Here is a 27579-nt window from a genome sequence, read left to right on the forward strand (position 1 = left end):
GCCAACACTGGAGTCTCTCTAAGTAAAGACTAAAAGGTCTGTTTGCTTTAATACTGCCAAGTTAACTACTTTGGGGAACAGATATTTTATGCAGCGTTTGAAGTTGTGGCACTTTTTCTAAAAACTGCACTACTTCAGTGGGTGTGTAATTTCCCACACTTTATAGTAATTTCACAAATTATCCATACAGCACATTTCCTTACTTTCAAATGGAAATCAGACGGTCATCATGCAGTGCACTGCAAAGCCCACACTGAATTTTTAAAAATGCAATAGATAAAAATGTGACCTGCATAATGCAGAACACTTTTGTTCTGCTCCTCCATCTTTCAAGATGTACTTTTCTTCCTTTATTTTATGTTTTTTAAGGCACTTCTAAATCATTTCTAATGCTGTGGTCTAATAACACTGAGGATCATTTCCCATCACTTTGCACACTGTGTCCTCAAACTTCATTAACATTTCTAATGAACAAGGCATACTTATGAGAGTGGTGGCAGGAAGGGCTGTGGTGTCCCCCGCAGTCCAGACAGCAGTCGACTTGAGTAATCAAGTGTGAAGGTTGTGGGGAGCAAACAGCCATTAACCTCCCAAACACAAGCCATCATCACAGTCTGCAGAGGACCGAGGGGAGGGGGTGTGTGTGCCTCTATTGGTGTGTGAATGGGAGCAACTGCCAGGGCTGGTGAGCGTTGTATAGAATTGTGTGTCTGTCTTTTATTGCCATTTGATGAATGGACTGGATTGTGCGTGTGTGTCTGTTTGCAAATTTGTGAGTGCACAGCACGTGTCTGCAGGGGTAGAGAGCATTTTGCATGTGTGAACAGATGAGTGTCTACAGCAGTACTCTGAGCGTGTTTGAAGCCTTGACCTCAGCCTGGTCAACAGTCATTTGTTTGTGCCTTGAGACTTATACATATATGCTTAAGCATCCATAGGCATTTGTTCTGATTTGCAGGCGACTCAGGCCATGTATCGCACTCTGTCAGCCTATCCAGCATGATCTCAGTGCACATTATTCCCATATGGCGATAGAGTATGACTGTGCTTGGCATGCTCAGGCCCATGACCGCCTGTTTGACATGCCACTGTGTCGGCTGGTGATGCCATGCTGAACCATCCCATCTGCTCCAGGCTATGCTGGCACAAGGGAGGGCTCATTAGAGGGAAACATGAGGAAAAGTGCACTGAACCTGTGGTTTGGAAATGCATGGCGTCCAAGACCTCCTGAACTACTCCCCCCAAAATGCTTCTCAGAGAAACAAGGGAGTGATGGAGAACCAGGGAGTGTTGGTTTTAAGTAGAGAGTAGAATAGCAGAGACAGTGGATAAACCAGTTACACAATAGTTCACTTACAGTTGAAGTTGTTGTGTTGTTTTCCTAATGTCAGTTCATTCTGCAGAATAATACTTAAAAATACTGTAACTTGGTTATGTTTCAGGGTCAGTCACAAAAAAAATGATTTGTTAAAGACAAGTTTAAATACACATCTTTTCAATAATCACAGGATACTGTATGTGAGTTCCAAGTGTTCCGTTCAGAGTTGGATGGAAACTTTAGCAACAATGTGTCAAATACAATCATGGGAAAATGCTTTCATAGCGTCCTGTGTGAAAAAGTACACACTGCTTACTAAGAATTCAGAAGTTAAATAGGAACCAGGTGCTGCTGATTAATTGCACTTGACTAACTGATCATCACCAAGTGTGAGGATCTCCAAAGAAGCAGAAATCCTTCCAATAAACAGAGCTACATCTCGAACTCTACAGGCCTCATTTTCCATCTTAACATTGCGCCTCAACAAACCACAAACCACGAGACTTCTGAACTTCTGTTCTTTGAATAGACGAGGCCAAAGTGCAGACATTTGGTCGTAATGCGTAGCAGCATGTCCGGTGAAAAGCAAATACAGAGTAACAGCACAGACACCTCATTACAACTGTCAAACACATTGGTGGAGGGGTGATGATTTGGGTTTAAAAGAATAGAATAAAAGGGTTCCAGTTTCCCCAAAGTTCAGACCCTAACCCAGCTGAAAAGCTGTGGAGGACTCTTAAGAGAGCTGTGCATGAATGAATGCCCACAAACCTCAATGAACTGAAGCAACATTGTTAAGAATGGTGAGTCAGGATTTCTCTACAATGAAAGAAAGAAACTTAGATGCAGAAAATTATCACTTCGAATTATTGCTGCTGCAGGTAGTACGAGAAGCTACTGAAACACGGGTTGTATTTAGTTTTTAACAGGACTCTAAATGCTAATTGTAGCTTTGCTGACATAAAACAACTTTGACATTTGCTGTTAAAACTGAATTTGGCTTCAGTACTGATTTGGGGGATAGCTAATATAAGACCAATTACATTAGCATTTCATATTATCGTATGTGATATATGCGTATGGTTCACGTGTGATTACATTTATTTGTGTGCAAGTATATATAATGTTAGGCTGTGAGTGTGGGTTTTAGAACACAGATGTGCAGTATTTATAGGATTTGTTCATTTGAGTGGGAAGTAGGCTTTCAAATGTTTGAACTTAAGAGGCACCATGCTGAGAGGCTCTGTTTAAAGAAGAATCAATATCAAGTCAAGCAGATTCAGGGGAGCTGCAGTTCAGGGGGATGTTTCAAAAGCAGCGAGTTCGGGAGTTTAGGAGTGTATGGAGATTTCTAGGTAGTAAAGTCATTTTGGGGGAAAGACAACACAGTTAAAGGAAAAGGTTTGTTAGAGAGCCAGACAAGTAAGCAAAAGAGTGAGAGAGAGGGGTGGGTGGGTGGAGGAGAGTGGAGATGGGAGTGGGGGTGGTTCCTCTTCATTACCGACAGTAAGGAGCCATGCCAGGAGCACAGATGGCAAAGGAGAGAGGGGACACGGGGTTGGCACTAAACTGCGAAACACTCTAATGCACCGCACACATTGGCACACTCAAACCATCATAAAAAATATGTAAATCTAACAAATAAGTCCTCAAAGCTCAATATGTTTTCCAGATAATTGTGATATAAAGTACAGGTGGATAGACACGAACATTCGCGTACATATCGCCTCCTCCTCGCTTAGGTCACTTTCAAACACACAAACGTGTCATCAAATTATCCCGCGGCGCTCCTGTGCCACATTCTTGGCCAGAAAAAGAGCAATGCTGACACAGCATCCCGGTCATCATCTTCTGTCCACACACATATTCTGCCCTCTCATTGCCTTCGTTCCCCTCACCACCGCCAACGCCATAACCCAAGGCCTGAATTAAAATTTTAACAGTACTTCTTTGAAAATGGGTTGGTCTTACTTTCTTTCATTCTCTTTAACGGTTATCCACCCAAGCTTACACACAGAGATCCCAATCATCCAGTTAGAATACTGTTGTTGTACAGTATGAAAACAGGACAACATGTTTGTGTGTGGGAGATGTAGCTATTGTGCACAGCATGTACCGCTCTCCTCTGCAAGGTTGAACGGAAGCGTAAGCTCTCACCCGCTTCTGCTCACTCCCTCTCTCTCACTCACAAACACTCATACACGCACCTCCCACAAATGTAGGAAGGAAGAAGACCATGTAGTCTCAGTTCACTGCCTACGGTACACCTAAGAAACACCCACCAGCTTCTCATTGTTACAGCTGTAACTACTTTGGTGCACGAAAATCAATCTTTTAACACTAGCAACAAACCTGTACACATGGCTCTATATAGAGAATGAGACATCACAAGGTGAAACTGATCAAGTATACTGATTGATTGCTATTCCTGCACTGGCTAAACCAAATATTTCTAAAAGCATTTTTGGTTTATATTGCACTTTTATATTGTCTGCTTTGCCTTTTTCTTTTTTATTATTCTTAATAAATTGGAAAGCATTGCTGATCAATAGGTGGTGATTACAAGAGCAACACTGGGCTTCATCTGGTTTTTGTTTATTGTTTATTTAATAAGCTCTCGGTGTAATTAAAATTAATTAATTAGTTTTCAGTGATAACTTTTTTGTACTCGTGCTCTATTTTAGTCCAGTTTGGTTTAACAGCTGTAGTGTTACAGCGATGTTCATGTTTTTGTATAAGAGACTAAAACAAAATAGCAGGTCTGAATTAAATTGGTCTTTGTATAGTTATGCATTTAAATACTATTCCAAAAAACAACAACAAAAAAACCCCAGAACAGTTTCTGTTTGTTTATTTGGCTACAGATAATCCATCAGCAATTTGTTCCTACCTGCAAACAGTGTGTGTTCAGGCACTGTAGGCAGACCCACAGGCCCCAGTACCAGCATGATATGTAGGGCACATCTGTGGCTTGCACTTTGGGTCCACATGGATCCCAGTGGGACAGCCCTTAGTATGGGCTCCCCACACTAAGCAGAGAGTAGCAGCATACCCACAGTATACCTATATACTTGGTGTGGACTCCCCTACCCCTATTGTTCAGGGCACACATGTGCAACATGTTACATTACTGCCACCAGTTGGATGTAGTGTACATCGGAACATTAATTGGAAAAGAAAAGTAACTTCATCAAGTCAAAGTAACCAGATAGGTGACTTGGCAGATTTTTAAACCCTTCATTCCTGACAATTGCTTGACGATAGTCGAACATGTGAGCCACTTCACTATAGAGTCACTTGCCCTCAAATACACACAAAGGAAAACTCAAATCCTTTCAACCAAGATAGTCGATCATACAAAATGGAATATGTCTTTTGCTTCTTGAGTTCTTTTGCAGTTTATGAACAAGATCCAGTTTCACTTTTTATTTCCTTCAGGTTTTCAATCAATCATCTTCTCTCAGCCTTGTATTTCTGTCAGTGTATTAAAAAAATGTTCTATAGTTTCATTTTCTTCAGTAGTCACAGTTACAAACATGCTTGTGCAGGAACACAGTAGATAGGTTATCAGTAAGCTGTGTGGGCCTGGCAAACTCAGTTATCCCACGCAGGGCCCATGTAGGTGTTCCTACACAGGGCGGGCAGCAGTTTTGCCCTTTGGAATCCCAGCATGGGTTTTTATTGGCAAACCCATTTTGGCCAAAGAAAAATGTGATGGGGGGCCTTTCAGGGTAAAAGTGCTTCTGGCCCGCCTGGGCTAATTCACAAAGAGGCCAATGGAGCCCCATCTACATGTACTATGGGCAACCCACAGTGGGTTAACCACAGAATTCCCTCTTAGGGTCCTAAAAGGGCAAAACTGCTGTGTTTCCCACATGGGTATTCTGTGGTCTACTCAAAGTAGACTTGCATATAAAAATCCACGCAGGGAACCCAAAGGGCAAAACTGCTGTGGGCCTTGTGTGGGCACACCCACTTGAGCTCCATGTGTGATAAGTGTGGGTACAATCCCAAAGCTTACCCACACTTACCCAAAGATGAAAGGCCTGCACTAGTATCTTTGAAGGGTTGGTGCTTTTTCTGTACATCAATAACTAAAACCCTTTTTTTTTTTACCCATAGCTATAAGGGTGCTTTTCTTTTGTGATTTAAACTTTTTTCATCCTTTCTGTTTTACTTGTTTCACCTTCTCGCTCCCATTTATTTTTAATAAGTTTGATATTTGCTTTTGAGGACTCTTGGAGGCCCCTGTAAAGCTTTGATATTGTTTTATGCTTGCTTTCTTGTTTATGTATTGATAGGAAGACATTTAATATATCATCCGCTTTGCCCAACCCTTCCCTGATAATTTTATTTGCCTAGTGCCTCATTTATACATATCTTTAAAAAAAATCCTCGGTCTCCAAGTTGTAATTTCTTTTTAAAATTTCAAAGCTCTGTAAAGTTCCCCTGTGTATAAAATAGCTATAGGCTGTCAGCCTTTAACTAGTCCTCATAAATCTTCTCTGTTGCTCTGTTGGCGGGCAAAATCTGAGTCGTATTCATACCAGCTTTGTATTTTCACCTCCAATTCATATTTTCTTATTCCTGAAATTTTTTGAAAAAGTCAACTTTGTTCAGGGACTGTTATTTGTTGAATTATCACTTAATTATCAAATTTACTATGTTATCATTGCTTGCTATCACTATTTGGCTTTTTTTTTTGTTTTTAACATTTAGAGAAATTTTCATTTAATTTGAGAGGAATTGTTTATTTTCTCCTAGATCTCTTAGATTGGTATGGGGCAGCAAACATAGGTAGCTACTCCTGCTTAATAATGGCCCTTAGTTCATTTTAAAAGAGGAGGATGTATATCCTTTTTACCTACCTTAAAACTCTATATTCCCTTTCACAGTTCTTTGCATACTTGTGTGTGGGAAGGAGTGTGAACACTGGAGTGTGCTGAGCGCACAATGTGCTTTACCAGATGGGTGCACAAAGGGGGGTTGCCTGAGGTCTATCACCTGTTAGTGAAATGCTAATCATGAACATAAACAAGTCTTACACTTACACACACACACATATATGATTACAGCACCTGTCTGTCTTGCTAAGCAGATTTTTCAATGCCCCTCTTTACCATATGAATTCGTGAAGAAGCCAAGCATTACAATTCCCCCTGGTCAGCACTGGTTTCTCTGGCTCTGTTTTCTATACCACTTTGCATGAAAAATCAATTTCAGTCATTTGGTATCCACGATCTTCTCATTTTCCATTCGCTCCCGACTGCACAAGCCCCTCTGAGTCTCCCTTGCTCCGGCTTCGTCGGTTCAGTGACACAGAATCAGCATTTTCCTGTTTTTCCCCCTCAGAGTGGGGCTGCTGAGCCAAGAATGAAACAAATGGCAGTGGGGTTCTTTCTTGAGCTTATTTTAATTAGACTGTAGTCCGCTGTTAGATTTACCTTTTTCCCACGAGTGCTTGCAAGTGTGTGCGTTTATGTGAATGCATAAATTTGTGCATGGCTTTGCAGAAGCTCATGACCTCGAAAGTCCAGAGCAGTAGCTAGTCAGGGTTGTGCTTTCTTCCAGGGAATTAAAATCACAGAGCTTAGGCTGGTATTCGCCTCTGTATCCCATAGTTAAAGACAGCACATTCTGCCAAGCATCATAAAATGATATGATTCCTGGAGATTTAGTCTTTGGAGCTCAACCAAGATAGTAGCTCAGGTTGGCCTGGATGGTTGGTTGAGTGATGAGATAAAAAAAAAAGCGGTGTCATCAGGGAACAACATTATCCTATAATACACGCATTGCATTTACATTTATTTTTTTATGTGATAGCCGATTGGGGACTTTTCAGTGCTACACTGATACTGGAACATAAATGTTTTGCTACATTTGATGTGAATCCTGTGGCATTTTATTTATTTATTTATTTTATTTAATCTGAGTAGATCGGGGTATAAGCTGTCTTGTTAGATCAGACACACCATCACAGTCAGTTGCCCCTAGACAAATTTGACCCTTTAACTCGCAGACGCACCCTGCAGTTGCGCCTGACCCCTGCAATCTCAACACACTAACTGCATATGCTCGAGCAACCCTGATAAACGGCCTCTGTACGCTTCTCTGTACGCTTCTCTGTACGACTGCATGACTCATTGCTGCTTTCATAGTCGTCCACTGTTACACCAGCAGCAAACTTACTGCCTGTAGCCCTGTGATGGTGTGCTGTGGCGTTGTCATTTTGGCAAGCACATTTGCCCAGCAAATCTCAGACTGGCTTTGCTCCCTCTGGCCAGACTTTGGTGCACTGGTTGACTTAATAATCATGCCAGAAAGCTTGCTTGGTATACTATATATAGCCATTATTATTTGGAGCTAATTCTATGTGACAGCTAGATGTTAACAGGACCACACAAAACTCTGACATTGTGCAAAATGCAAAAGAATCTAAGTGAAACATACTATGTTTAATAAAGGGGCTTGGAGTCGTGGTGTCTGTGACAAATATGAACAGGGATAAGAAAAGTCATTAGGCAGGGCGAGATATTCAAACTGTCAGATTCTTCTTCTAGCTACACATATTATCAGTGGTCTAAGAGATATTTGGACCTCTACTATTTTGCAAAGTAAGAGAAAACAAACATTTTTCATGTTTTATTTCTTGATTGTCGTGTTGTCAGCATTGCTCGCTGAGTGATTATAAGCTATTCTCTCATAAGTTGCCGTGATCAGAGTTTAGACAAAATAATTAAACAACTGTGCTCAAGTACTTACTGTTGCACCAGCAGTCTCACAGCCTGTATAGAGGCTGATGGCAACAACCTGCAGCCATTGGCTGAGGACCTGTGTTGCATTGATCCGATTGCATTAATCAAGGTTGTTTACAGAGAGAAAACAGCAACCAATGATGGATGGCTGCTGGTAATTACGCAACAGCCCACAAGCATCACACCTCTCACTAATGGTGAGCTGACACAGTCAATGAAAGTAGTCCACAATCGTAGTTATTTTTACTCTTTTCAGTGCCTCTGTGATGCATTTAGAAGCTGTAAAGAAAAGTGGCAGGATGGAACAAAGGAATGGGAGAGATAGAGGCACAAGGAGCTTCTGTTTATATGATCACAGCCCTTTGCCCCGCTGATCAAGACAGAGTAAGAACGCACAAGTGGCAGAATGAGAATTCATTTCATTTTAATAATTGTCAGCTTCTTCATTAATGAGCCCTCTTCCCCTCCTTGTTTTTTCACCAAGGAGTACTTCTCTCAGAGAGTGGCTACATTACCAGCTTAGTGGCTCATTTAACCCCATACTGCAAGTCCTTAGTGTTGCTGTTTGCCTTGTTACCTGGGCAGTGAAGTAAGGCTTTACTTAATTTAACTGCAAGCAATATCACCACCAACTTCATCACAATCGGTTTGAGGCAGTCAGTGTTCTCCAGTGATGGGTTTAGGATCAGGACATTAAATTCTTTCAAGTTTTAGTGAAAACTGAAATGAAATGTTAATTCACTGGCACCTAATGAGGTAACATTTACATATCTAGATATTTACTGTAATTAAACCTGGTGATGGTGACATTTTAAGCATTCCCCAGTGCTGTAGCTTTACACTAAAAGGAGTAATACGTTAAGAAGAAAACACAAGTTGACATTTTATTAAAAAGCAGTCAAAAAATGTCATTGAACTTGACACTTACCGTAATTGTTTTTTTAAAAACACGTTGTTGTTTTTAACATTGAATAAGTTTGAAAAATTGAACAGGGTAGTGGGACAAGGAGGGGGAGCAGCAGTGAGCCTTTAGAGCTACATACAACAATCTATACGTCTCCAACTTCTCAGCAAGGCTAACAGCTCTGGTCACAGTGCTCTTCATTTTGGGGATTCATGATGTTTGTAGCATAAAATCAGATAATCACCGGTTACAGACTTAACCCGTCTTACCCACATAGGTATTAAACTACTTTAACTGAAAGCCTTTTTATTTTAAAATCAACAAAAGTCAGCAAAACTCGTCTTTAACCTTTGACAGTGGACTTGCATCCCCACCTTATCTGTGCTTTCCCTTCAGTGTTTCCAACTTTGACCATACAGCCTAACAGGTCCCTGGCTGCACTTTCACCACCTTCTGCCCAGAACTTTTTGTTGCTTGGCTAGCCCGGCCAGAGGAGCATACATTTTTCCTCCCATTGTTAGAGGTATTATAGCCAAATGACTCTTGCTGTGTGGGTAGCGGTGGACCTGGCTCTCCTGTGGCCTGTAGAAGCCAGGGAAAATAAATATTACATGGACTCCATTCTGAAAGTGTAGCTGTTCCCATTCATTTTTGTTGTACTTTTCTAACTTTTACACTCTTACATCAGCCAGCCAGCTCTACTGCAGCTCTGTTGCACTTTTTTTTTTCTTAGGTTTTTGTAGGGCTCTTTTTTTTCTTTCTTCGCTGTCATCCATTTTCACATTTTATCTCTGCACTCCTGCATATCTTTGTATCAGCTTTAATTTCTCTGCTTGCAACTTTCCTCCACACTTGCTTTCTTTGCATCTATATAGCAGCCTCTTCCTTTCACATATGAGGGATCAAAGTGTTTCTTTCACATTTTATGTAGCCAAAGGAAAAAAAATAATGAAAAAACAATATAATGAAAAAGGGACAGGGGTAAATGGGAAAACGGTTCTCCAGTGGGCAGTGTGTGTTCTTGCCAAGTGGGGCCATCAATTGATGGTACATTCCTTTTTTTCCTCTAGACTAAATAATTTCACACAGAACTGGGAAAGGGACCATCATATTTCACCAGGCTGTACTACATCATCCACTCGAGCAGCTGCACACTCCAGCTCCAGCCGGCTAACTAGTCAGAAGCGAGGCAGTGACCCTGGAATTGGTGTGGGGCAGCAAATATTAGACTCAAAATAAGCAAATCATCAGTGCTAATGGTGTAAGAAAGCCACAATCTTTTGATGTCATCGTGTCTCTATTGATCTGCCTCAATGGCCCTCAGTCTACTTCAGAGCCGCCTAAAAGAATGGATGAGACTGGTGTCTTTTGGCTTTCTACTATTTCAGTGTGTCCTGCTGCCACTGAGGTGAAAGTTTCCCATCATTATATTGTTGTTGACAAAAACTCTCTTCCTTCTCTCCGATCATTGATTATAATGATCACCCCAGTCCCACTACAGCTAGACCTTCATTTAGAGTCTGAATCCATGTGATATAAGGATTTTACTTTTTTTTGGCCATAGCCTTTACGCTTATTCATCTGTATTCAGTCCACAAAATTTGGCACTGCTCTTCCACACAACGTGCTCCTACCTTAACTTTTAGCGAAGAATAAAATCAGCAGATCATTGCTGCATTCATAACAGAATAAAAACCCACACTGTTTTTCTGCTGCCGGTACCTCACGCCAGCAGTTTTTTCTTATGTTGAGGAAATCAAGCTCTGTCATTGGCAGCTTATAAATAGCCTTCTCCCCACTTTGAAAACATTCTTATGTAAATATTTCTCTATAGAGCATCTTAGCAAAACCATATGCCATTCCACAAAACTGTGTATCCTTTAGTGGTAGAGCTGAGGCGATGAGAATTGGGAGTAGAGAAATGGAAAGAGAGAATTAAGGAGGAGAGTGGTGGAGGGAGGTTTTAGGAGTGAGCAGTTAAACCACCTGGTCTCCTCCACTTATGCAGCACATCGAGATGCTTTGTGAAAGCAGGACATGCCTTCATATAATGTCTGCAACTCAGCATGTGTCGGGCTAGATATTCAGTTCCTTTCATGCCTAGCATAGTGAGAAAATCAATAGCACGAATGTGTTTTGCAAACATGCAGGTTTTCTCTACCAACCCTGTCACCTACAGTGTGTGACCTGTGTGTGTGTGTGTGTGTGTGTGTGTGTGTGTGTGTGTGTGTGTGTGTGTGCTGGGGGGGGTGGCTGGGAGGTGGAGGTGGAAGGAAGGTGTTTGGGGTGGGGGTTGGTAGGCGCACACATCATCTCTGCTGTGCTGTTTTGTGATTTTAACTCCCCCTACAACAGGCAAAGGACCCGAGACGCTGTTCGCGGGGCAGAAGCTGAACGATAACGAGTGGCACATGGTGAAGGTGGTGCGGAGAGGCAAGAACCTACAGCTGTCTGTGGATAACGTCACAGTGGAAGGTTAGTTGTGATTAGGACCAGAGGCGGAGCCAGACATTTGAAACACCCGGGGCTTAGCCCAAAAGGATAGTATGCATGTGGGATTTTTTTTTTTTTTCTTTGGGGGGGGGGGGGGGGGTAGAAATGACTGAAAGATTAATTGGCTCTGTTTTGAGTTTTGTTCAAAAAAGAATGACTTCATATAGGGAAAAATATATATCACATGTGCAGAACACCTTAAACTAGTTTTTTAATTAAGCAGCAAGGCAGAACAAAATCAGGGCTGTATCAAGACACGAGGACTAAACCCCAAATCAACCAGACCAAGAACTGATCCAGAATTAAAACAGGACTACAACAGTTCAAAATCAGGACTACTTGGGACTTAACCAAGACAGAACCAGAATCAGAACTAGATGATAGTAGCACTAAAAATCATCATAGACCTGCACTACATTTATTTTTTAATTTTACCAAAGTACAATATTTAGATTGAGAAAGGTTTATATAATTATTTAGCCTTGTTGTGCAAACAAGCCTGCAGAACTTAATAAATATAGAATTTGAAAAATAACAAACCTAAAAAGAAACACTAGGTATGAGATACATGAGTACCTATGATACGGTGATACTTTTGGTAAACAACCATTTGACTAACATGTGTGTCTCACCTGCTCTTGTTCATCTCTGTTCTGTCCTCATTCTCCATCTCCCTCTCTGTTCCTCTCTCCCTCTTTGTGCTGACAATCATCAAATATACAGATATTTACAAACTCTTCAGATAAAAACACAAACACTTTTTAATTGTAACATCAAATAAGACTAAATGTTTATTTTTTTAGATTGATAAATATAAAAAACATATTTGTTAACTTTAAGAGTAAAGAGAGAAATCGTCTGTATTTCTTAATTGCAAATGGCACCAAATTGTATTCAAAATTGAGCCACACTTATGGAGCTCCACAGTTCTTTTCCTGGTGTTTTGGTTGACATCTCTTGATTTTCCCATGTCACAGAAACAGGCTCTGTGTTTTGCCTTATATGCATCCACAGCTGTGCCACCTGTTTACTCACATGGACTCTACTAACCTATCAGAAGCTTCTTCAGCTCAGAATGGAATCGTCTGGAGTTTTCTTATTAATTAACAATAAACTTAGTGTACATGTACTCCTAAATTTGATGAAAGTGATAAAAAACAGAAAGCTCTGTCTCTCTTTATTGTGGCATAGAAATATACTGAACAACATACAAAGCATAATATATAAAATAACATTTACCTGAGTTTTTCTTTGAAAGAACCCTCTAATGTCCATTCTTATATTTCAGTACATAACTGAAACCGATTTAGTCGGGGAGGGTAAGAACTGAAAATATGAAATAAACACACGTAAGCTAAGAATCTCTAAAAAAAAAATAGCATTTGTTCAGCTTTTTATTTCGCCATTTGTTGATTCACTTGAAGAGCAAGTAACGTAATATTGGTCAAGTGATCAGTTTGATATCAATCTTTCGTGATGCACCGTCATATTTACATTATTTGTACGGTACGAATGATTTGCTTTGGTACCTGGTCAAACTTAAGCTCTCCTTAGTATGGCTAGCTCCGTCTCTCCAACAGCGCACTGACGGGTAGCAGCTGCCCCGCCCCCTCGCTCAGTCGCTTAGTGCCTGAGCTCGGATCATACCAATATCAGGGGGGGATTCACGCACAGTCGTAAATTCCCACAGTGTGCACTATGTGCTTCGAATATTGTGTGTACTTTTTGTTTTATACAGTTGTCAGCCAGGCATCTAACTATGAAAAAATTGCACTCCAAAATACCCCGGGCTTCTGACAAAACAACCCGGGCTTAAGCCCAGTAAGCCACCCCCACGCTCCGCCCCTGATTAGGACACTGAGGATTCATTTGGTGTGAGATGCTGTAAATGAGCGTGGTGCTGCATTCTCAAATCCACGTGTTCTGCTGATAATGTATGTACAACAGGCTCACAGCAGCTGTTTTGCTAGTTGTCATTAAAACATCTGATTTGAGACATAAAGGTGACAAATTAGAGTTAAAATGAATGAGACATTTTTATTGTTGAACTCATATTTAGAGATAATGGCAATTCAGCTGGCAAGCGTTTATATTACAAATAATGCTAAATTTAAGATGTTTGTACCCAATTCCCAATCTCCATGACAACCTTCCAAGCATCCCACAGTGACTTACGCTATATCTAATTTTTAAAGCCCTTAAATGCCAGGTACCTTAGCTGCAAAGCCTGGCAAAGCCATAAAAATGTATAAAAAGCAAAAGGATACATACATATTTGACGCTGAATACAGACAGAGCTTTTTTGGGGATTGCTATTTTACTTACCACGAGTGAGCAAGCCAATGAACAAAGTTCAAAGAAATTGGTTCTGCCTGCATCCAAGAGAAGGATAAAAGGTCAAATACAAGGTGGCATCAGAGGCACACATAACATTGTGGCCTCAGGCGAAAGGATGGGAGGGCAAAGGCTGAGCGAAAAGGTGAGTTTGAGTGTGTGTGGTAGATGCAGAGGGGAAAAAAAAGAGTGGGCATGTCGAGACCATTAGTGAAAATCAACCCTGTGAAGACTGACATTATTCACAAACTAGTGCCTGGGAAAGAAAAAAGGAAATGATGCCAAGAGATGCCTTGCAGGCTCTTCTGGGTTTTAGTAGGGAAAGGATTTTAATCTGCAGTTTACCAAGACGATTACTCCTTATCTGTCCTGAAACACAACTGTATTGTTTAGCGTAGATCAGCAATATAACTGATTACTATACTGTAAAGATAATAATAATAATTATAAAATAAATGAATAAAGGCTAATAATAATGAAATATAGTACCATCTGCTAATGTTTTTTTTCTTTGTTATCTTTGTTATCCACAATCTTTAGGCCAGATGACTGGTGCCCACACACATCTTGAGTTCCACAACATTGAGACGGGCATCATGACTGAGCGCCGCTTCATATCCGTGGTCCCCTCAAACTTCATTGGCCATCTGCAGGGCCTGACCTTCAATAGTGTGCCATATCTAGACCAGTGTAAAAACGGGGACATCTCCTACTGCGAGCTGAATGCCCGCTTTGGCATGCGCCACATCATTGCGGATCCGGTGACATTTCGAACAAAAGGCAGCTACTTAGCATTAGCGACGTTACAAGCGTATGCCTCCATGCACCTGTTCTTTCAGTTTAAAACCACCACGCCTGATGGCCTGATGCTCTTCAACTCCGGAGATGGGAGCGACTTTATAGTTGTGGAACTGGTAAAGGGGTGAGTTTTACTTGGGTTTTTCTTAATTGTCTAAATCATTTTATGTTTTTTCATTATTGTATGCTATGCCTAAAAAAGATGATGTTGCTTTTCCCCTGCGCTCTGCAGATTTCTGTCCACCAGCCCTTGTTTTTACATAGAGCACATAAGCACATATATTTTCCCCACAGATCAGTGAGTCATTTAATGCTGCTATGAATCAGACTGGGCTCGGTGTAACTTAGTTTAGAGTATGTTTGTGAGTAATCATAATCAGTCATCTTAAAAGCTCAGCTGAAAGCTTCGCATGCTGTAGCTTGTTAGTGGTTGGTCAACAGGAAGTAGAGATATCTGGTTTTTCTCAGGTTGTTTTTTTTTTCTACAAAGACTTGACAAAGCCATCACAACCCCAAAATAAAGTGGCTGGACTTGTGAATCTTATCAACCTAAAAGCTGCTTATAATTAGGGTCTCCAAAAGAGGCTTTTGGTAGTGTTTGTCTCTTCCCTTGTGCTCTGAATTCGGCATCATTATAACACAAAAGCCTGAGCTGCTTCTACCCTGAAAAGACAAGAGGCTACATAAAGGAATTGGACTCAAGGTAGAAAAAAAATCACATACCTTGAATGAAACAAGCACATTAGCTTTAACCCACAACACAAAAGACAGCCATATTTGTGTGAAGGAGGGAACTGTGCCACCTCATCTGCCTGTGGCCAAGCACAGAGTTTTAGACAAAGTAGGTATCTATATTTACATGTTTAACCAGCCAGAAAAAACTCCAAAACAAATCACAGTTTCCAGGTACAGTTACATAAACGGTTGGTATTTTCCCCCCAAAAAATGTTCTTACAGCATCTTGGAGCATCTTTTAGTGGAATAAAAAGTGCCTGAAACAAATGAGTTTGTTTAACTCGTGCACCGCTGTTGAGTTACAAGAGTTAGGAACACAGTCCTAATCCTGACGTCTTTCTTCAAAGGTACATCCATTACGTCTTTGATCTTGGCAATGGCCCGTCGCTGATGAAGGGCAACTCAGACAAACCACTCAACGACAACCAGTGGCACAATGTGGTGGTGTCCCGGGATGCCAACAATGTACACACACTCAAGATTGACTCACGCACCGTTACTCAGCACTCCAATGGAGCGCGCAACCTGGACCTCAAAGGTAACAGCAGCACTGTAAAATCTTCCAGAAAACATTGGCACTTGCAGGAAATAACTATCCCAGTGTCATCCTTGGCCTGTCCCTTTAGTGTTGTTGGAGGATGGCCATAAACACACGCCAGCTCAAATCCATCTAAATTATAACCACTCTGAGCATCCCAGTGGCTTTTCGGAAAGGACTTCTGCATATTCATTGGTTTTCTTGAGGATTCCTTTGTTTTTGTGGGCATGTAGCACAGTTCTGGTTTGATATTCTTGTTAAATATCCATTTTCTTTCACACATATTGCACAAAAATGGCTCCAAAATCCACTTTGGTTGTGTTACCAGGTGCGTTTGTTTTTTGTTTCTTTGTCCAGGCATATGTGATTAACAGAGAAAAATAAATCTCTCTTCATCCTGAGCTTCATGTGTAAATATGCTGGCCAATCAAGAGTGGACAGTGGTTGAAATAAAAAGGCTGTTTGCTTTAAAAGGTGATCCTCCTTGTTCAGCAGGAGGAGGGCAATAACACTATCTGACCTAAATCCAACATCACACAACAAAAAGAATCATACCAGAAACAATAACTGCTCATCGCTTCTTGTTTAGACTGAAGATTTTTAAAAAACAAAAACACATAGTGAATTACTTTTACCCACAAAATAATGAGCTTATGTGATGGAGGCACCTTTTACTACTTTGACTTTTTAAATGTTGCGTCTCTGTGAATCTAAATAAAAGCCTTCAAAGGAAGGCGCTCGGCAGTTCCACAAAATGTTTTACAGCATGTGAATAATATCTTTGGTCTGCTTTAAGAATGTCAGCAATCAAAAAGTAACACGCACTTCTTGGATGTAGGGTATTAACAATGGACAGCAGAGGATAGACTGCCGTGTGACCACGGCTAGACTCTTTCAAGTGCCACCATGAACGCACATTACGTTTGACACTGGAGGAAACACTTTGATTTTGCCAGTGTTGTGTCCCAGAGCTTGGAGTGCTCCTGAGGTTACAGGGAATTTTTGTGTAAGACACATCAGAAGTCAGGGTGACTCACTGGGCACACTGATGTCTGTGAGGAGTCAAAAGATCAAAAAGCTTTTTTGGGGGGGAATGATTTATTCACAGACCTTACCCTTTTTTCCAGTTTTGTCCATTGCAGTATGCACAGTCCACCAAAACAGAATAATCCTGTGGCAGTCTGTAGAGGAAGACGTATAGAGGAATGGGAAATCCATATCTCCCCATGCACTGCATGTATACAGTATGTCTACTGTGAAGTGCGAGGCGAGCAGGTTGGATATATTACGAGTGAGATACAGAATGAGACAATCCCATTTATATTCCTATAGTTTACAAATTATTTACATTGCATGTGTTTGCATGTCTCCTCTCTGTGCATGAGAATTTGCTCACAGAGTGATCATTGTAAATATAGCTGCAACCAAAGCACAGCTGTTGTCTTGAATTTGTGTTTATGGCCATTTTTTCAAAAGATGTGGCAATTTTCTAAAATTAGTGTTTTTAACAGTGCAGAACTGGCTGCTGCTCCACAAAGTAGGCTTAATTAGCTGCATTTAAGTCGCTATTGCACACACGCTCTGTTCTGTGTTAAAAACAGAAAAACACAGAGTTTATTTGAGAATTTGTTTAATGAATATTCAGTATGTATGAGTGAAGACATGTAACACCATGACACCCACCGATACTTGTCAGAATGCAAGCGTGTGATGACAGCATGGTTATATTAATCTACACGTGGCTGTCAGATGAACTCTTCTGCAAGCAATACAACTACTGATTATGCACTGAAGTGATACCAAACTGTACTTGATTCTAATAATATGCTTCCAACTGAACATACAAAGACAGCTGCCCAGCACAGAAGTATACAGCAACAATGGCACAATTTGCATATTCAAAATTACAGACACCAAATTGATTTTCTTCTTCTTAAATGGGGCAGAAGGCATCTTTTCATTGTCCAATCAACACATTCTCAACATGGCTGGGGAATAACTCTCCATCTGTGTCGTTAATGTCCATGCTGCTGTGTTCAAAATCTATGTATTTTCAGGGTTCCTTTTCTTTATTTGAACAATTCTTGTCTGCAGGGGGTAGATATCGAAGCAGCTTGGTGCTAGTGGGAAGAATAATGGCTGTAAATATCACTTTAGAGGACTTTTGAGGGGGTTAGGGGATGTCTCTATCCTCAATTCACTTGTCAAATTGGGCATTCAAACACAGTAGAACCACAGAGAATATCTGTGACAATCCTCCTGACAAAATATTGCGCTCAAACACTGTAAACACGAGAACAAACCACCAGGGCTAAATGTGTATAGTTTCATAGGTGATGAAAGGCTCTCGAGAATTATATATATAAATATATATATTTAAATTTGATAAACAGAATATGTTTTTCCCCTTTTTTTATATACTCGTGTTACTTTTCAGTGGTTACACACAAAGCTGTGTTTAAAAAAACCAAAAAACCAGACGAAATAGCAACAATAAGACGTTCCTCTCAATCTCTTTGCTTTGCTTTAACACCATTTCAGTCTGCATTTCAAAGGGGAAAAAAAAAATCCAATTCTCCAAGCTTTATCTGTGTAATTGCACAGAGAAAATGGGGAAAATGGGTTTTGTGCTCTCTGTCTTCCTTTCCTTTGTTTTTGGACAGGCAAAAAATCTTCAAGGCATTCCTCTTTGTCAGCTAAAGTATGATGATGGAACAACACACACAGTCTCCCAAGGATAGCACTGAGCGGTTTTGTAGAGTAAAAGCAGGTCTTAGAGCAAGACCCGTTGTGATGCATGTTCAACATACATCACAAAGGGAATACGGCTGCGTCAGTTTTGTCAACATACTGCAAGTTGTTACCATATTCTTCTACTGCAATAGCTTGTTTTATTCTAGGACATTTTAAAACTATTATTATCATATGATGGCATATGATGGAAAGACCCAATAATAAGGTCAAAGAGAACACAAATCATGATGAGCTCAATATGATATCACGATGAGGGCTTATTTATGGAACGTGAAATTACACATTTATTACTTGTTTAGAATATATAATAGATAGGAAATTACAGTAAAAACAATGCAACGATTATTAATGGTTACAGATTGGTTAATAATTGGTTTGCAAACAATTATGTGGATGGTTTGAGCCCCAAACCTACTTGGTTAGACTTAGTAAGATCAAAGTTTGGGGTAAAATAATAACTATTATCATCACACATGAGGGTCATTATAAGTATTACCACTAGTTTTGTCCTATATAATCAAAAGACACAACGGAATTAATTGAAACAGTTTGTAGAATCTTTGGCTTCGTCTTGGTGTAAATTGTTATTGATTACTAACATGCCTGCAGAGTCTCTGCTTTGATCCAATAATTAATTATTAATTATTGCTACAAAATTAATTACCCCAGAATAAATAAAAATGTAAAAAAGGATTTTCTTGATTAAACACTCGCTTTATTCTCTGCAGGAATTTCATTTGATGCCTCATGCTGTGAGCGCTCCATTTGCCTCTTTCCATATTTTCCATTTTTTAACCCTAAATCTGATGGGGTGTTGGTCTATCCCCACGTTTCCTGTTTGAAATGTTTCATCTCTTAACTAATGCTGTTTTTGAGTCTTCAATAATGACATATTTTAAATGTCACAAGGTCTAACTGATATCATGTTACATTACTAATTACCTCGTTCATTTTCAGGCTTCACTATAATTATATTAACGAGACTATCACCAAGACGACAGCCTCCCCCTGGAAAGATAACAAGAACAATTAGCAGATTCTTTCGTTGTGACAGGAAGCTACAGGGTATACATGATATGTTTTCATTTCGCTTGCACCAACAACACCATTTGGGGTGGACAAAGGCTAAGAGACCCAATTTGTTTATGCTAATTATGGCAGTTATCACAATTAATTTAACAATGATATGTTGATCGTTAATTCATTAGTGCTATATAAGGACACTTACCGGTAATTAGTTTTTCACTAAAGCCAATGAGAATATGTGTCCTTTGCTACATCCTGTACACTAAATATACACATTTTTACTACTATTGTAGCAGTCATACTGTTGGATGGAGATCCATTCTTATGGATGCACGGAAATGTACTTTACTAAACACATGGTAGTTATTACATATTAAAATCTCAGTTATGCATTTTGAATTTTGGGAGAAAATTATTTAAGTTGGGAAGCTGAGCTGCCTTAAACCTCAGCACTAACGACAGATTTCATCAAAATAAAACAATAAATTCTTAAATGTAGGTCATTTGACTGGCGCTACTCAATTTGAGCACTCGAAGTGCTTTCTTAATCTCTCTATCATACACCCAGTCACACACAGATTTTCACACACAGCATTGTGTTCAACTCTGGGATCAGTAGGAGCTGCTGGGGATTGATCCACTGACCCACTCCACCACCTGAGCCACAGCTGCCCCAATACGAAGCAGATGACTGCTAGTTTAACTTCAGGCTGACTGTTATTACAGTGATGCTTTTTACCTCTTTTAAATCTGAAACTGAAGTGAACAGTGCCTGTGGAAAAGGAGGTAAACATAAACATTGATTGCCCTGAGGGAATAATTTGTTTTACTATACAAGAAACACGAGAATGTCAAAGATATTAATTGCCTTTTTTAAATACAGTGATGGGGAAATGAGGGACATTAACAACAGTAGAATAAATCTATTCAGGATGAGGAGATGAATCTAGGAGGAGCGTATTTAGACAGTATGTGTCCCTTTCTTTTGAAGATGCTAGCTAATGAGGCATATTTTTGTGGAATTGTAAAGCAATGACATTCCATTTCCCAACAAAAGCAGAACAAATTGAAGCACAATATGGAGAACAGGAGAGAAAGACAAACAGGTACACACATTTTAATGAGCTCCACAGTAAAATAGAGATTAGCCATTTGATTGACCCAAAGCTTTGCAATAATGTCAGCATCTGACCACTACCTAAAGTCTCTAACGAATACAGCCACAGCACCAAAATCCTTTTATATTTTACATAGACCAGAAGATTAATTCTTCGTGGATTTCAGTTTCTTTTTCTGTTACCATTTTTTTAGAGGCACATGCAAATGGTCAGTGGAAGTAAATACAGGATTCAGGCAGAATTCAAAAGCGTCGGTGTCGTTAATCAAAAGTTTCATGCTGCTGAGATGCCCTTTCATTTTTCTATATTCTATGTCAGCTACTTCCAAGTTAGGAAAACCTAGATCGCTACCTTCCTCTCTCCTGGAAAACTTTAGCACTCTCCTGTGGCAGTGGATAGAGTTAAAAGGCAGAATCTACTTCCCAAAACTGATAGATACTCTAAAGGTTTTCAGTTTGTCAGGAAACAGAACCATGTCATCTGAAGTGATCCCATAAAATATGGAAAGGCCGCAACTGTTCATCCATGTTCAAATGCATAACAGCGATGTGGCTACTAGGAACCATTCTGGGTTTTCAGAAAAACTGTGCTTTTCTTAGTATATCTGCTCTCTGCCAAGATACATGAAGAAAAAAATAGCAAACTAGTATATGTAAGTGGTTCAGTCATTCTTATATTATGGATTTAGGGGAATATTGTCACACTTCATAGAAATTTTTGCTTGCTTGTCCTCCCCACAGGCGAGATATATCTTTTGCCTCCCTTCTCTGTAAGAGGATCACGATGAGCAGCAGTACAGCAGCCCTGGAGCTGCTAGGAATTCATTGTCTCACTCAAGGACACAGTGGCTTCGAGTGTATTCGGTAAACAGTGTGATCGTCCCCACATTCTGAGATAAAATGAACATAACTTTAACTACCTCTGACCTTGACTCAGCCATAGTATGTGTTTTATAAACACTTGACTGTGTATATTTTCCGCTGCCCAACATCGGGCCTTGAAGGGTGTACTGTAAGGGCAACAATGCCTTGCATCAGGCGCTGGTCATGAGCAGAACATCATCGCTGCTACCGTGGGTGCCCAGCCCCGTCCTCCTGAGAACACTGTCACCACTGGTTTCACATTTCCGCTTATTCAAAGGAATCTTTTGTCAGGATGGACCTAAAACATCAAAATCTAGTCATCCTTTGATGATGTACATACACTATTACATCCCGAGGGGTTTCCTGTCCTCCCATTATATTGTATGTCATTACCATAATGCTAGGGCCCGTTCTATTATGTGAAAGGAATACATTTCTCTTCTCCATCTCTTTTGCCTCTTTTTGTCGCCCTCTTTCTGAGTGTCATGTCCATGTGAATAGCCTTTAAAGCCTGCTTCTTTGTGCCAACAGTTACAAAAGAACTGTTAAATAAAGATCTCGTACAGTGCAACAAAAAAAATGTCCAACAGTTAAAATTGAAATTACATTTGCCTGTATTTCAGGCTGTACTTGCATTTATGTAACAGCTTTCCAGCACTCAAAGTGCTTTATATGTCTTAAATGTAAATACTGCCAGTCTTCTTCTTCACCTCTATACACAATTTCAACTATTCAAATATGCTGACAGCCAACCAAAGCAATCTGAAATGTCAAGGCCAAGCCACCCTGACTGATTGCACAAACCAGTGTGGAGGTGTCATTGACTACAACTTCTCTAATGGCCACTCTACAAAGAACTATTTTTGCTTTCACTAGGTTAGGTCCTTTGCTTTTCTGGGAGCATATTAATAACTCATTGATATCTGAATTAAGAATGGCTCATGTCAAATACAGATAACTCATATCTCCTGTACCGATACCAATTAGGGCTGTTCGATGTAACGATATATATCGGATGACGATATAAAAACGTCTATAGTTTCATTTTACGCTATCGTTTGTTTCGTGGTGTCGCAAAATAAACTGTTTACGGCAATATTTTTTTCACCTTTTTGATGGTCACTGTAGTGGCTATATTAATTTCTTAAAGTTCTCTCTTTCTCTTATATTTAATATAACCACACTACCGACGGACAAGCGCCTGTTTTTATGCGTTGTGGTTAGCAACAACGACGGTAACACCACCGCGTGTCCGCTTGTTTATGTTCCACATAAACCTTTCACAATAAAGCTCAAGATCCTGTTGAGACTTTTCAAAATAAACTGAATCACGTGAAAGAGCAGATTATTTATGGATGAGAAGCAAAAAAGAGCCGCCAGGTGCTAAAAAATAAACCTTAGACTCAAACGTTAGAACAGGCTTTTCCCCGCAGCACGCCGTGTAATAAATACTCACAAAGAAAACGGCGGCCGTTACAATTTATGTCTAAAAATGTATAGTTTCATGCATCGGTTAAAACACTCGACTCCAGCTACATGACGCGCAGCTGGAAACACTTCCCGCAAGTCGAGCTGCCCGAGATTCACATAATTTACAGAAAATGTTACATTTTTGTGATTTATATCGTTATCGGGACGATAGAATTCTTATATCGGGATATGAGATTTTGGTCATATCGCACAGCCCTAATACCAATCCAATATTTTTTCCTCTTAAACAAGTAAGGTATTGATAAAGCTGTTAATAAAACAGTGTCAGTTTTCCAGACATTATCTGTGTTAGTCACTGCACACGCCTCTTTATTGTTTAAAGTGAAGCATTTACACAGGAGTTTAGAGTAATGAATCATATTGGATGTTTTGAATTACAAATTCTCGTCCAGTGATTGTGGGCGGTATGAGCCTGATTACAGCACTGACTATCAAATAAAAAATGGTCCCTCTAATTTGTTATGGAGTTGTATACAAGTCAGTTTGTTGCGTCAGGTAAAGGACAACAGCTTTTTCACTTGTCTCTATTCGTTCATTCTCGAGGTCCCAGTGGTCCTTTGGGAATTTTTAACTGTAACTGTTCTGAGCATAAACAGTGAACTTGGTGTGGATGTCTGATTTTTCTCTAGAATCTCATTTACTTTGGAAGAGAAACGTGAGAAAAACCTGTGTACCAGATGAATTACAGAACGTGCGCTGTATTCAATATCCTCTTTAACACTGCTTCACTTTGCACCTGGCATTGGATCATGAACGACAGAGAGGGAGAAGGCAATGTAATGAAGATCTGCCAAAGCAGCGCTTGGAAGCATTTGCATAATAATAACGAACAAATCATATGCTACAAATCGGATTAGCACCTGAAATCAAACAGTATAACTGTCTCGAGCTGTTTCCTCACCCGGTTGAACGGCGCATATTCCTGTGAAGCTTTAGGAAGGTGAGGACAGTGTTGGCAATCTGGGCGGGATGATTTCAGAGGCATCGCACCGTTTATTTGTCACAATCTACATCAGCAGCAGCTTAATTGATGATGCTGAGATCACTGTCCTTATCTTCCTGCTTCACTGAGTGAATGGGTCAAATGCAGAGAAAAACAAGTAATTTCCCCATGGGGATCAATAAAGTATCCATTATTATTATTATTATTATTATTCCTCATTAACGTTTACAATCAACACCTAGAATACTTTTAACTACAGTTTAATCAGCCATAGTTCCAAAACGGACATAAGCACTGATTGTAATTACAGTTTTTAGCTTATGCCCATCATCCAATAAAGAAAAGTTATTTTTTACATGGTGCTGAGACATCAGATGCCATGCGAACCCAGTATCCTCCTGTTTACTCCTGTAAAGTCTCACTTGCCATCCAGACTCCTTTTGTTTTCTTTTGATTCATTTCCCTCCCATGTCCTTCTCTACCCCCTCTATTTTCCGCTCAGTGTCAGGGCTCTCTCAGTAAATGACGGCCTAGGGAGCATGAGTGCTGCAATAGAGCAGTGTGTTTTAACTTTTTTTCTTGCTCTGACCTGTCTTCCAATACAATTTACTGTGGCATTACTCTGAGCTTTGGCCATTTTTTTCCTTCCACCCCACCTTCTTCTCTCTCCATTTCTGGCTTCTCTCTCAAAAGCTGGCTTCCTCACTGAAGGTGGAGCTGAGATAAAGTGAGCATTTCTTCTGAGAGTGTGTCTGTTTCTGCACCCTAATGCTCTTTTCTAGGCTTTTTATTCTGTGCTGTCTTACAACCTTTATGCAGACAAATGCAAAAAATGCAATGTATATTAAAGAAACAGTTTCACGATAGTTAATCGGCGTGGAAAAGCACATTTAATTGAGCTCATCAAGAAAAACACTTGAATTCTTATCCATTCAAGTAGAAGGGCAGAAAGGAGATGGCACTTGTTTTTCCACTGATGTATTTATAACATCTCTCCTGGCAGATGAGCCAGTGAAAAGAAATCTTGTTTTCCATAACTCCCAGGTGAAATGTTGAAGGACTGATGGGAGAGGAGACACAGTAAAGAGAGCCATTTCAAAAACTAAGTAAGCAATTAGTGCAGAAAGCAGAAAGTTCAGTTAATGCAGGGAAAGGTAATGGGTGACAGTTATGCAAGAACTGTAGCAAAATAATTTATTTATCTAACACCAGAAAGATTATAACTGGACTCAATTTCCTACTGTTTCAGTTATAGAACCTTTCAAATTGTCCTTCCACACGATTTTCAATTTAGACCAACAAAAAAGGTCTCTAATTCAACCACACTCAGTGTTGGTTAGTTAGCAGATAATGGAACTGCTTTTGTTCCAAATCGTCATAACTCCCTAGAGCCCCATTGGCTGGGTGATACTCACCTGCAGGTGTCTGGCTAGTAATAATGCCCCTTATGAATGCAAAATTGTCAAGGGTGCATGTGTTGTTTTCCAAACTAACAGGACCCCTTCTCCATCATGTCAGAAATACTGGGGAAGAGAGGCTGAAAGACTCCAGAATGTGCCGCTGTTACGCCATGTTTGACATTTTTGTTCAGTTACGTTTGTATTTTTTCACGATGATTAAGAATGTCTTTATTAATTAACAATTATATTACAGCCAGGATATGAATACAAGTGAAAAATGATATTTCTTTATATATTTCTTTAGATATTTCTTTTTGTATACAGCTGTATAGATTCTGCTTACATATCATTCTGCAGGGTGTCATTAATGACATACTGGTCCTGTATAACACTCTGGATTTTGATGATTTGTTACAATTAATCAGCAGATTATCAAAAACACATTCCACGTATTGTAATTGCCATCATGAAGCATTAACATCCCTTTGAAAAGAGCAACTTCCCTGGTGCTAATGTAGCATTACCAGCCAACCACAGCTCCACCTTTCTGGACCATATGATGCCATTTATCAGTAATTGAAACTATTTGCAGTGCTATGTGTATCAGTTTCCAAGCTAAACGTTTCTCTCTGTTCTTAACAAGCCTTTATCAAAGCAAATTTATTCGTGCTCGCCCAGATCTTTTAACAGTTCAGCGACTTCTTACTGGTTCTCGGGAAACCTCAGTGTTTTTTCTTTCATGCATCTTGCACGTCATTGCACTGTTCCATGTTTTATTTAATTCTCCTTCATCCACATATTGCATGACAACTGAGTCTTGCTTACAAAAACAAAACAAAAAAATCCCTTTGGCTGTGATTGATACCTTTTTTGAAGTCAGAGGAAATAAAAGAAGCAAAAAAAAATTGAATAAAAGTCACTCAATTTTCATTTTACATAAGCTGTATAATGTGGATCACAGTTTATGTAAATAGAGATATATCTGGACAATGGAAAATAACAGAAAAGAAAGAACTGTGATAGAGAAGCCAACCTTTGGTCCTATTGATCTTGTTAACACAGAATTATACATGTTTAAAATGTGTGAAATCTGTTCAGCAGAGAAAGATTGATGTGATATTGCAGACTTGTTTCATCAAAAGTAAGCTGCTAGGACACTGTGGGAGCAGCTACTGGGAAAGATATGAGCAAACTGTCTGATTCGCAGGTATCTCAAACCCTTCTGTGATTGTAACATCTGTGCTATATTAACCAGAAATTGATCAGGCACTCATTTATGGGCAAAACCAAAAGTCTTACCTAAAAGACATCATCAGTTCAAAAGTGCATGCTGTCCGTGCTCAGCTTCTGCTAGTTTTGATTGATGTAATGAAAACCAGACACTCGCATAACCAGTAAGAACAACTGACCTGTGCTGGCATTTGCACCGCATGTCAGCTGGAACTAAGTAAAGCAAAGAGACAGGGATTGTAAAAAGGAGATAAAGACAGACAAGGCAAGAATATTGTGAGTGTAAAACAGTGAGGATGGGAAATAAGAGGGCAGAGAAATGAAGACAAATACGGGCAAAATGGAGAGTGAAGAAGGGTGACTGAGCAAAGTCGAAAAAGCTGAAGTGCAATAGAGCCAAGGCAAAGCGAAAGGACATTGAATATGGAGTGACATTTCATAGAGAGAGAATGGAAGCATGAAAGTGTGTAATAATGCCTGTCTGTGTCACTATACAATCTTTCAGAAAGTGTCACAGGCAAGCACGGGCACAAATTCTGCTCAAGCCCCTTCAAGGACTCGCGTGACAACAGAGTGAGTTTGCGTCAATGTAAAGTTGCGGTTACGTGTGTTATTTCCCTTTTTGTTGTAGAAATAATGAGTTTGCCATTGTTTTCTTCTCTTTTTCTAATCTAGATATACAGCCAGTGGGGAAATTATGGGTTGGTTATAGCTTGTATAATTTTAATACCACAGGCTATGCCATAAATTATTATAGTGTATCGAGGGCTTTATTAAAAGAGAGCGCACCAGTTCCAGCGCAGCACAGACCTTATGGATGTTAACACCACAAGCAATGCTATTCTTGATGAACAAACACATTACATTACCTTATGTACT

At 39.8% G+C, this 27579-nt stretch overlaps 1 protein-coding gene across 1 annotated transcript in view; it reads left to right on the forward strand.

Annotated features, from left to right (window-relative positions):
* Positions 1-27579, forward strand: part of nrxn2b (neurexin 2b) — a 655677-nt gene that overhangs the window by 313964 nt on the left and 314134 nt on the right. Inside the window, exons 9-11 of the mRNA XM_085400466.1 lie at positions 11333-11452; positions 14345-14726; positions 15685-15875. Coding sequence (XP_085256592.1) covers positions 11333-11452; positions 14345-14726; positions 15685-15875 — 693 coding nt within the window. The remainder of the gene's footprint in view (positions 1-11332; positions 11453-14344; positions 14727-15684; positions 15876-27579) is intronic.

This window comes from Rhamphochromis longiceps, linkage group LG3 (assembly GCF_057381845.1).
Source record: "Rhamphochromis longiceps isolate RC_006_pf linkage group LG3, R_longiceps_female_GT1.1, whole genome shotgun sequence".
NCBI lineage: Eukaryota > Metazoa > Chordata > Actinopteri > Cichliformes > Cichlidae > Rhamphochromis > Rhamphochromis longiceps.